At 34.9% G+C, this 12,526-nt stretch overlaps 1 protein-coding gene across 2 annotated transcripts in view; it reads left to right on the forward strand.

Annotated features, from left to right (window-relative positions):
• The window catches only part of DBT (dihydrolipoamide branched chain transacylase E2), a 70,695-nt gene that overhangs the window by 47,225 nt on the left and 10,944 nt on the right, over positions 1-12,526 (forward strand). For both annotated transcript variants that reach the window (XM_077120128.1, XM_077120127.1), the window contains 6 exons: positions 1,364-1,485; positions 4,166-4,382; positions 5,050-5,216; positions 9,377-9,454; positions 11,501-11,692; positions 11,828-11,899. In XM_077120128.1, coding sequence (XP_076976243.1) covers positions 1,364-1,485; positions 4,166-4,382; positions 5,050-5,216; positions 9,377-9,454; positions 11,501-11,692; positions 11,828-11,899 — 848 coding nt within the window. The remainder of the gene's footprint in view (positions 1-1,363; positions 1,486-4,165; positions 4,383-5,049; positions 5,217-9,376; positions 9,455-11,500; positions 11,693-11,827; positions 11,900-12,526) is intronic.

Raw genomic sequence — 12,526 nt, forward strand, 5'->3', positions numbered from 1 at the left:
TTCTCCCTAGCGTATGTGTGGGGCGTTACTCCAGGGGTGAGCCTGGCCCTGGCACTGTGGGGAGAACAAAGCCTACTTGACCAAGAGGGAGGAAAGAAATGCAACAAAATAAGGTATCAGTGACCAAGAGATTTCAAATAGAGTTGAAAGGGCTATTCCGGAGGTTACTCTAATGTAAGCTTCAGCTAGATATTGCTAATTGCTATGGTATGCCAAGCCCCAACCAACATTATTCCTGTAAACCCTAAAGAATACCCTGGCCTCTAAGATGCGATAAAAGTTTCACCCACTAAATTTATTTTTCAAAAACCTAAAACCTGCAGATGGTTCCTAGGCCATATAAGCCTTGAAACCCAGAGTTACCAGTCTCTCCAAGAACATCAACCAGTTGCATCCCCCTATACCATAATGTCAAAACCCCTTTTAAGCATGAAGATGTTAGAATGGTCATTGCCCAAATATCCATAAAGATTGGGAGAAGGATCAAAGGAGAAGGAAGTGTTTTAAAAGGGAAGATAGAATTTAGCAAACGAGTATGACTACTGAATCATATTGATATGTATTTGTAGTCTCCAGTGTCTTAAAGTAGCTAGAAGGAAATAACCTGAAATTGGAATCGTAACTCACGCCATACTTTGAAATTCATTCTATAACTGCTTGTCAAAATGTACTTTGATAATTTATCACTTTTTATATATATGTTATATTTTACAGTAAGAAGTATTACCAAAAAAAACATATGCTAAGAACCTGAGTTAATTTTTCCTACATCAGTTCTCTAGAGTTAGAGAATAGAAAATCAAATTAGTGTTAGCAACAAGAGTAAAATCTTCCACTACATTCCTTAAGTCATATTCAAAGCAGAGAAATTTTTCAATGCTCTATCATCTTAAGAAAATGTTTAAGATTGGCACAGATTTTACATGATTCTTTCTTACCTCACATTTGATTCTTATTTTACGCTATTTAATAAAAGAGACATTTATTAGGAAAATGTTGAAAGTGTATGGAAGAAACTCTCCTTTCTTAGCTTGTTACTGCTACATGATTTTAACAGAAATAAAGAGTAAACACCAGTTAATAATAATCATTAATATTAACTACTAATAGCAGGGAGGCCCTGATCTCTAATAATACCTGTTGTTAATAATACCCAATAATACCCACCTACCCCTCCCCACCCCGCCTTCACCACTGCTGTTCAGTTAGTTATGTTTTCCCATGCTGAAGTAGCCCACCTAATGTTTTTACATTTTGACTATAAACGGAAAGTTGAATTTATTTAGATATTATTAAGTCACTAAGCTTATTTTTTTCCCCTTTTAAGGTTTTCAACTAAAGTAAAATTTTACCTTATTTTCAGATTCAGAGGAAGATGTTGTTGAAACACCTGCCGTGTCCCATGATGAACACACACACCAAGAGATAAAGGGCCAAAAAACTCTGGCAACTCCTGCAGTTCGCCGCCTTGCAATGGAAAACAATGTAAATTTTCTTAATATTCAAGGATGAGATTTCATATAAAGTATATATTTGTATCTTTGAAAAAATTAGCCAGCTTTCCCATGATAGAATTGTTTGACTTGGGATTAAAGACAGCGCAAAAATGTCTGTTACTGAAAAGCGATTATTGCTTAAAAGAGAAATAAGAAATTTTGAATTTATTACTTATACCATTTGAACAGTGTGGTTTTATTATTCTTTTTTAGAGCTTAGTAACAGTATATACCAGTGTTTTAGGTCAGGTACCCTAGAATAAGAGTGCGAGGCAGGGATTTGGGTACATTTGATTGATTTAATAAGGGAGTAAAAACCTATGAAGGGAATGAGGAAGACTATGTGGTCTCAAAGATCTGGCCTGATCCAGTGGAATGGAAAGGACCACAGAGTTGTACTACTCTGAGGCAAGGAGGCTGGCCTTTTAGAGCCCCTGTAACAGGCAGTTATTAGCTGCTGCTTAAGCTCCAGGCCAATTGGCTCTGTGGCACTTTAAGTATTTATACATGATCTCATTTAATTTGCACAACAACCTTGTGAGATAAGGTGCTTTTCTCAGTCTTCCCCTGATGAGGAAACTATGTAAGACTTAGAGACTTGAGTGGCCCAAGGTTACAGGCTAAATGGTAAAGTCAGGATTTTAAAGTGGGTCTGTGTAATGCCAACAACTGTTGCTCTTCATCATTATATGCTGTCTCAGTAATCATCACCTTCATTATTTGAGCCCTTATCTTCCAGACACTGTACATACAGTGTCCGTATTCTCACAACAACCCTGCAGTGTGGTTTGCATTGTCCCCATTTTGCTGATGAGAAAGGGCAAAAGGGTTGACTGAATTGATCTAAAATAAAGCAAGGGGCTGAAAACTGGTAGTTGAACACTAGTCCATCTGCCTCCAAAGCCTGAGTTATTTCCACTCTGCCCCACAATGCATATTTTTCATCTGTTTTTGAGAGACCGGGTTAAATTACAGTGGGAAAAAAACAAAAGTTTACATTTTGGAAAAATGTAATAAAAGCCATTAAAATGTTCATATCCTTTCAGCCAATTACACTACTACTGGGGAACTGGCCTAAAGAAATAATCCAGGATACATTCTTCCCTGGGTTTTATATAGCCCAACATTAGAAGGAGAATAAATGTGAACAGGGAAATACTTAGGTAAATTATGTTATAACCAGAGATGAAAATGTATGTATCCATGAAATGTGTTCAAATGTGAAGACATTTAGCATAATAGAAATAATAATTTGCAACACTAGGTTGTTTAAGGGCATCAGATGAAATGATTTCATGTATTGCTTTAAAAGCTATAAAGCATTTTACCCATGGTATGTATTTTTTAATTATATAGAAAGACCACCCATAGAAATACTTGATTTGGCTTCCCTATACCACTTTTTAAAGGTGTTTATAATAACTAGAGTATTTATTTAATTATTAGAAAATTAAATAGTGGATTTTGTTATCATAAATCACCATTCATTCTTTTCTTGTAGTTTGCATATTTATGAACTGAGTTTCTTTAAAACTAAAAGCCAGTGATATTTATAGTTATTTTTAATTACCCACAATTATTTGTTTACATTCTTATAGTTCATTTAAGTTAGAAACTCAGTATTTGACATGATAAAGGTCTCTGTTCTTTTGAAGACATCCTTTGAGAAGTAATAGTACAAATGAAGCAGGTCTTAAACCTAAGAAATTAATGCAGAGTATGTATGAGGATATCATTGAAGTTTGTGTATTTATTTTTATTTAAGTATAATTAAATCTTACTGAGAATATTTTATCTCTGTAACTAAGCACCGAAAGTACTGAAATAAACCCATATCATGTGTTTCCACAAAGTATCATAACTGTCCAGTGTAAAGTGGAACGTTATCACCTGTTGTTTACTCTGTAGGAAAGCAGTAATAGAACTCAGGTATTTGACACCTACCTTGTGAGAATTATGGACACTGTATGTACAATGTCTGGAAGATAAGGGCTCAAATAATGAAGGTAATGATTACTGAGACAGCATATAATGAGGAAGAGCAACAGTTGTTGGCATTACACAGACCCACTTTAAAATCCTGACTTTACCATTTAGCCTGTAACCTTGGGCCACTCATCTTCCAAATACTCCTTAGTAAGACTAGTTCCCATGTTTCGTACTGATCTTCCCAAAGCATCAGAAAAAACTAATTTGAGAGCTTTTATGTGATGAATATTTTAACTGTTACCTGTCTAACTGGTAACTAGAATCAGAAACAATGGCCTGAATTTGTTATAGTGTTTGATGCTTTTTTAAACTTGCAGTTCTCCCTCCTGTTATACAGTCTCTAAGAAAAGGGCAAAACTAAATAGTAATTAGGCAAGAGATTTAAAAATAGCAGACTTTAAATATGTCAGTTTTCATAGCTATGGATTATGTACAGCATTGATTATTAGGTAGTTACCACATGGACAAATGAACAGCATCTACAAAAGAACAAATGATTATTTATGAAGAATAGTTGTAGATTATAGCAATCTATTAAGATTATTTAATGGTTATTTCCTTGTACTAATTTATTGGGCAGAGATACATTTTTACCTTCAATTGATTAAATTCCACTTGAAGTTTTAATGACAGATTTCATTTTTAAGAAGTTTTATTTTTAGCATTAACTTATTTTTTAGATTAAGCTGAGTGAAGTTGTTGGCTCAGGAAAAGATGGCAGAATACTTAAAGAAGATATTCTCAACTATTTGGCAAAGCAGACAGGAGCTATATTACCTCCTTCACCTAAAGCCGAAATTATGCCACCGCCAGCAACACCAAAACACAGAACTATTCCTATACCAATATCAAAACCTCCAGTATTCATAGGGAAAGACAGAACAGAACCCATTAAAGGTAATAATAATAACAACAACAGTAGCCAAACTGTAAGGCAATGTATTTTACATTTATTTGGGGGGAAGCTACTTCAAGAGATTCATGCATATAATATGTGCTTTTAATTCTTACTAAAGGGAAAATTCAGATTTAGCATATAATTAAAAAAAGAATGGTAAGATAACAGCTTTATAAGATAACTGAAGAGGAAAGCTTCAGTTTATACTGTTCATTTCTGAGGAGTACTACTGTAGCAAGGTTCTTGAAATATAAACTTTTATATCAATAATTGTTCTATTTGAAGACTTACTCAGGGTATTTTAAGCAGTAGTTATTTTATTTAGATTTTCAAAAGAACTGGTTCTGATTTGTTTTTTTAATTAACTCTTAGAATGATTACCTTCCTGGCATGTGAATTTTGTATATACCACAGCGTTTAAAGTGGTAACCTATTATATTATTACAGTTGCCACTGGGTTTGCCACATCCTGCAGTTGTGCTTCAGCAAGCACTGACATTAGTGGCCTCAAATTGTATAAGGTAATGAATGCAGTCGCTCCAAGAGGAAGAATTTAGTTAAGAAAGTAAGCAACATTAGACTACCTTCTGTTTTAGTGGGGAAAGGATTTGGGGAAGAATCTGAAAAAAACAAAAACAACAGCGAAAAGGATTTAATGTTTTCCAGGCTTTCATAAAGCAATGGTCAAGACAATGGCGGCAGCTCTGAAGATTCCTCACTTTGGGTATTGTGATGAGGTCGACCTCACCGAACTGGTTAAGCTACGAGAAGAATTAAAACCCATTGCTTTTGCTCGTGGTATTAAACTCTCCTTTATGCCATTCTTCATAAAGGTGAGATTTCATTCATTTCAAACAAAGCTTGAGTAGAACATATAAACTTTCATTTTGCAAATATGCAATGTGTCAACCATGGGTTTGCATAAAAATATTATGTCTGACCATATCACATAGTTAGAAAGGTATGCAAACTCACCGTTTCCTTGTTTCATGGGAATTTATAAAATAGAAATTTCTCTGTCATATTTATATCTCCTTAACTTCTGAGCTTGGTGGGATGATCCTGTCAGGTATGTTAAGGTGGTTGTTTTGGGGGAGATTGAGAAAATATTCCATCTGTCCCCTGCTCCTGTCATGCCATACTCTCAAGCAAAAATCAGACAGACTTGTAAGCTGAGAGAAAGAGCTGGAGAATGAGAAGTTAAAAATATGTGAGTGGGAAGGATTGTTGGACCAAGACCCTGGCATTAGGTAAAGAATGAGATGAAGACCCTCCTGAAGAAGGTAACCTTGAAAATCAAGAAACTGCCATCTCTGTGTTTCTGCTGGGTTCTTCTTACTGCTTCCTGGTAACAGCAAATCTGCTTTGAAGCAATGATAAACCAGCTCTTTAATATATTGAATTTCTTTTATTATGTTTTTTCTCCATCATTCCAGCCTGAATGAAATATCTAGTTTTTGTTTTGAATATAAAACTTAGTATGCTTTATTTAAAATGAAAAAACTTTTTTTCCCTGTCTGTATAAGTTTCAGATCTTTTGGAAATCACTATAAAAATATTGTACAGGGAAAAAAGTTACCTCTAATCCAGTGTATACAGACATTGTTTTTCATGTACAAATTGTGGATTAAACTGAAAGTATCGTTCTTGTGTGTAACACTTTAAATTAACATTATTTACAGATTTTACGTAAGGAAGATTAAAGTTACGATTATCAAAACAGTTGCTTAATAAAACTTTTAAGTCTTAAAAGTTAAGGGGATCCACCATGAGTACATGGAACCTAGGGTAGGGCATGAGATTTTATAGGTTTGTCCAGAGTGATGCGCCGATAAATCCCAGAGTGATTTGAACAGTGAATAAAAAAGTATTTGCAAAGTCCCCTTGGGGGAATGCTGAGAAAGGGGGAAAATTCAACTTCCCCAATTGGGAAATTCTTGATATTCTCACAAGCAGTGGAGACAACCAAAGCAGTAAGCTGAGCCCCCAATCTTGGAGTTTGTTCATATGAAACTTAACCCCACAAAGGGTAGGCTAAGCCTACTTAAAGTTGGGCCTGAGTCACCCCCAAGAGAACCTCTTTTTTCAGATGTGGCCTCTCTCTCTCTCTCTCTCAGCCAACACTACAAGAAAACTCACTGCCCTCCCCCTCTCTATGTGGGACATGACTCCCAGGGGTGTGGACCTTCCTGGCAACATAGGACAGAAATCCTAGAATGAGCTAAGACTCAGCATCAAGGGGTTGAGAAAACCTTCTCATCCAAAAGGGGGAAGAGTGAAATGAGACAAAATGAAGTGTCAGTGGCTGAGAGATTCCAAACAGTTGAGAGCTTATCCTGGAGGTTATTCTTATGCATGAAATAGATACCACCTTCTTAGTTAAGCTGTAGTGGAGAGGCTGGAGGGAACTGCCTGAAATTGTAAAGCTGTGTTCTAGTAGCCATGTTATAGCTTTCACAATGTGACTGTGTTAGGTAGATACCTTTTTGACAGATGAGTAAAACATACGGATTAAAAATAAATAATAGGGGGAACAAATGTTAAAATAAATTTAGTAGATTGAAATGTTAGTGATCAATGAAAGGGAGGGGTAAGGGGAATGTTATGTAAGAATTTTTTTTGTTTTCTTTTTATTTCTTTTTCTGAAGAATATGTGTCAACCATGGGTTTGCATAAAAATATTATGTCTAAGAAATGATCATGATGATGAATATACAACTATGTGATGATATTGTGAATTACTGATTGTTCTAGTTTGTTAGCTGCCTGAATGCAATATACCAGAAATGGAATGGCTTTTAAAAAATGGGAATTTAATAAGTTGCTAGTTTACAGTTCTAAGGCTGAGAAAATGTCCCAATTAAAACAAGTCTACAGAAATGTCCAATAAAAGGCATCTAGGGAAAGATGCCTTGGTTCTAGAAGGCTGATGAAGTTCAGGGTTTCTCTCTGACGTGGAAGGCACATGGCAAACACAGGGTTTCTCTCTCATCTAGAAGGGCACATGGCAAATATGGCATCATCTGCTAACTTTCTCTCCTGGCTTCCTGTTTTATGAAGCTCCCCAGGAGGCATCTTCCTTCTTCATCTCCAAAGGGCGCTGGCTGGTGGATTCTGCTTCTCGTGGCTATGTAATTCTGCTCAGCTCTCTCTGAATCTCTTTCATTCTCCAAAATGTTTCCTCTTTTATAGGACTCCAGAAACTTATCAAGACCCACCCAAATGGGTAGAGACATGTTGTCACCTAATCCAGTTTAACAACCACTCTTGATCAAACCATATCTCCAGGGAGATGATCTGATTACACTTTCAAATATACAGTATTGAATAGGGATTATTCTGCCTTTATGAAATGGGATTTTGATTAAAACATGGCTTTTCTAAGGGACATACATCCTTTCAAACCAGCACACTGATTATATATATGTAGAATGGAATGATCATATGGTAAGAATGTTTGTGTTTGTTTGTTATGTTTAAAAAAATTAATTAAAAAAAAGTTAAGGCATTCCTAACACATCTTTTCATTAAATTTTTCTTTCAATGATCCATTTTCTTAACCCAGTTTAATTAATCACTGTGAAATTTCTTTATATATTGAACCTCTTTCATTATCTCCCTAGTTTGAGGATTTTACTTACTTTTTTTTCTGTCAAGACCATGCACCCATAGACAAAAATAATAATGAACACAATGCATATAAAGACATCTTAATTGGACTAGATGAGGATGGTGGGGAAGGGGACTCTTTTTAAGAAAGATTTTAAGCACTTTTATTTTCCTGTTTTTTAATTTTAATGCAAGGCATGACAACCAAATGTAATTTGTGAACCTGGACTAGATCCTAAATAGGGTAGGGGTTGAAGCCATAAAGAATATTTAAGGATCAGTTGGGGAGATCTGACTGTGGACAGAAGAGGAATGGTATCAAGGGCCAAAAAGGAAGGGGAGAGATTAAGGGAGAAGATAGAGAGGTAAGAAATGAATGCAATGAAGGAAGACTCACCCTCTACCATGAATGTTTGATCTAGCTGTATCCTTCCCTTGGCCAAGGACATCAGGTGGCCCCTGTGGATTAGTGCTGTTATTGAATAACTCTCAAATATCTTGTGAGTGGTGATGATTTGGTGGTAATGGAAGGTCCTTCTTAGGAAATACATGCTGAAGTACTTAGAAGTAAAGTATTATGTCTATGGCTTATTTTAAAATGATTCAGAGAGAAAGGAAAAGTGGGAAAATTGTTAACAGTTGTTGAAGGTAGGTACTATTCTTTCAACTCTTCTGTAGGTTTTAATTTTCTTAAAATGAAGGACTGAGAAAAAAATTTTAACGTTAACATGGGAACACAACACTAGATAAGAAATATGGAAAAATGAATAATTAGGTTTATATTATGTCATTTAGTATAAAAGGAGAGATTAAGGGTGAAGAAGGCAGAAAAGGAAAAATAGTTGAGATTAAGGGAGATTTGGATTCACAAGTAGATGTTTGAGCCAGCTCTGCCTTTCCCTTTGCAGAGGATATCGACTAGAGCACTAATCTTTTATGGTCACTGCACTGTAAAATCCTTATTGCATGTTCTTTCTCACTAAGAAATAGCTTACTTGTTTTTGTCTATTTGTGTGTATAATTCAAAGTATATTTTTGAACTGGCACTTTTCATGGAAATCCTAAAACTGGATGTAAGTAATTACTTAAAATTTAGACATTTTCTTTGAAATTTCATTCAGTGTATATAGTTATTTTGAAAAGTTCCTTGATTCAGAAGCTGTCTGACTACTCTGTCTTTTATGCTTATTATTAGAGTGACCTGGTTCCACATTGCTTGAATGTTACATTCGCAGTAATATGTCTGGGTACATGTAGCCTTTAAATTACAGCCAGCATAAATAGGAGTTGTTTTGCTCCCTCCTTTACCCCTCTTCTAACTTCTAATCCCCTTTCCTGTCTGGGTTAGACATTGCTAAAGTTGCATTCTCCTTCTTTTAAACAGGCTGCTTCCTTGGGATTATTACAGTTCCCCATTCTTAATGCTTCTGTGGATGAAAACTGCCAGAACATAACATACAAGGTTTGTTATGCATTGTGAAAGTGTTCTTGTTAGAAATACGAAATGGTTCAAATGTGCTTGTAGGTTAGAAATGCTTCAAATAGTGATCCTTTATAGATTAAAATTAAATGTTTGGGATATGTATTAGCCAGAGTTTTCTAGGGAAACAGACAGAAGAGAGGGAGAGAGAAAGGGAGAAGGGGAAAGAGAGAAAGAGGGAGAGGAGTATTATAAAATATATTATAGAAATTGGCTCACATGATGGTTCTGAATTGTGAATTGTCACAATTCATTTGGGCAAGTCTTAATTCTGTGGGGCAGGCTGCAATGAGCCCTAATGAAGGGATCAATGAATTCCTCCAGGAGAAACTGGCTGGCTGAAGTATAGAAAGAAATTTTTCTTTTTGACTGCTGAAATTTTGAATTCTTGCTTTAAACCTTCAACTGATTGGATGAGACTTCTCTCATTGCTGAAGGCAGTCTCCTTTGATTAGGTTTAATCAGCCATAGAAGCAATTTCATTCACTGCATTTAAATCCAGGAAATATCCTCATAGTAACAATCAGGCCAGTGCTTGCTTAACCAAACAACTGAACACCATAACCTAGTGAAGACAGAGGGACTTAACCATCCCAGGATAGAACATTAAACTTAAGTATTTGAAGAACTTTGTATTTATTCGTACTGGTTAATAATAATGATACGGCAGATATGCAAATTTCCATTTTTCTTAAATTATTTTTTTATTCAGGTTTATAGAAAAATTATACAGGCTGTACAGAGTTTGCATATTATATTATGCACCCCCATTCCCTGTTTTCCCTGTTATTCCTGTTATTAACATTTTGCTTTTCTGCTTAAAATAATGGAAATATACAGCTGTGAGGCAATGGGTTATGTTACTCACTCCCCTCAAAAAGAACCCTCTCAAAATGGAATTCCGGGCCGGCCACAGTGGCTCAGCAGGTAGAGTTCTCACCTGCCATGCTGGAGACCTAGGTTCGATTCCCAGTGCCTGCCCATGCAAAAAAATAAAAATAATAAAAAATAAAATAATAATAATAATTTAAAAAAATGGAATTCCTGGAATCTTTAAAGACAAGAATTGTTTAAAAGAGAAAAATATGAGCGTTTGAGTTTAGTTTGAGTGAACTTTCCTGTTAGGGAGTGAAAATTAATTAGGACATTACTTTTTCTGGGCTGCCAGTCTTTATTTACAGTTCTTATTAGAAATATGTAACCAGAAAATGAGCTTAGATACTTTGAAGGGGTCTGATCTAAAATATTAGTATATGATTAATACAGAAAGGCTGGTAAATGCAGTTAATTTTCTATTTTGTGAGTAAAATGGAGTTATAAAAGTAAGATGCCATGGGCCACAGTGGCTCAGCAGGCAGAGTTTTGCCTGCCATGCCAGAGACCTGGGTTGAGTTCCCGGTGCCTGCCCATGCAAAAAAAAATAATAAAAAGTAAGATGTAGGCTATATATTGACTTTAATGATTGGAACTACCTGGTCATGGTGTTCTAATATAATTTTTTAAATTAGAAAATAATTTTTCTACTGAAAATTTTTAATTAGAAAGACTTTATAAGTGTATTAATATAATATTTTTTTATTAATTCTATACTTGTTACAAAAAATTATTTGCCTTCAATCTTATGACCCTAAGATAATTTACTGTTTATCCTTCTAGGATTTCAGTTTTACATGCCTTAAAAAAATGGAATTATACATGCTTATCTTTTTCATTTAATATATTACAGACAGTATTCCATGTCAATAAATACAGCTGTTGTTTATTTCAACTGTAACTTATTAAACATTCTGATTATTTTCAGTTTCTCAAACTTATTAACAATCTTTACTCAACATAGCTGTGCATCTCTTACATACTTTTGTGTTTCTCTCCTTAGCACAAATTTTTATAAATGGTAATTTTTTGGAGTATATTATCAGATGTGCTCCAGAAAATCTATACTAACTTATATTCCACCTACAATTTAAGAAATGAACAGTTGCCTTATATTCTTGCCAACAACAAAAAATCTATCCTTTTTTTTTTTAGGCTTCTCATAACATTGGGGTAGCGATGGATACTGAACAAGGGTTGATTGTCCCTAATGTAAAAAATGTTCAGATCTGCTCTTTATTTGAGATTGCTAGTGAATTGAACCGTCTCCAGAAATTGGGCTTTGCAGGTCAGCTCGGAACCACTGATCTTACAGGAGGAACGTTTACTCTTTCTAACATCGGATCAGTGAGTAATCATAATGTTCAAATTCACAAACCATAACTTAAGAATTCTGATCATATGCTCAGTTAAGAATACTGTAAAATTTCATTCACCATTTGTCCCTCTAAGAAGTTTTCTATTCTTCCTTTTTTTTTTTAGATTGGTGGTACCTATGCCAAACCAGTGATTTTGCCACCTGAAGTAGCAATTGGGGCTATTGGATCAATTAAGGTATGTTTATCAAATAATTGAAAAACAGAGTTTAAAAAATTGGGAGAGGTAAACTCAAAGAAGAGTAACCATTTCCAAGGCTTTCCCCTTACTTTGTAGGTTTGAATTTTTAAAGTTTGGGTCTGTGAGCCTATTATTTCTTCATAAGATCTAGGTCTACAATTCAGGTGGCTGCCTCCACATATATTAAATGGTAGTGCTCTGGATTGTTTCTGTATTGATCAACCACTGTGGGTTATACCAGGCACAGATATGAGTCTTCATAAATAAGCACAAATACAGCCAATCTGTTTCTATCAGAGTACCAAAGAATAATAGTAAGCCAACCCAAATTATTATTTATAACTAACCAAGACATGCATTTTTCTCAAACTTTACTCTGTTCATGAATCATTTGGACTATTAGCTAAAAATGCAATTTTTTGGCCTTGGTGGATGGGAACCTCATGACTTACACACTAAATAAGATGTCAAATTGTTCCAGCACATGCGATCTGTGGCCATATTTAGGAAATATTGATTTAGATGCAATGATATTTTTTTCTTCCATATTAATTATGCTCAAGTATTTAAAGAAAAACAATGATACTAAGGAAAACACAAAAGATATTTAGAAGCAACAGAATT

This window comes from Tamandua tetradactyla, chromosome 11, assembly GCF_023851605.1.
Source record: "Tamandua tetradactyla isolate mTamTet1 chromosome 11, mTamTet1.pri, whole genome shotgun sequence".
NCBI lineage: Eukaryota > Metazoa > Chordata > Mammalia > Pilosa > Myrmecophagidae > Tamandua > Tamandua tetradactyla.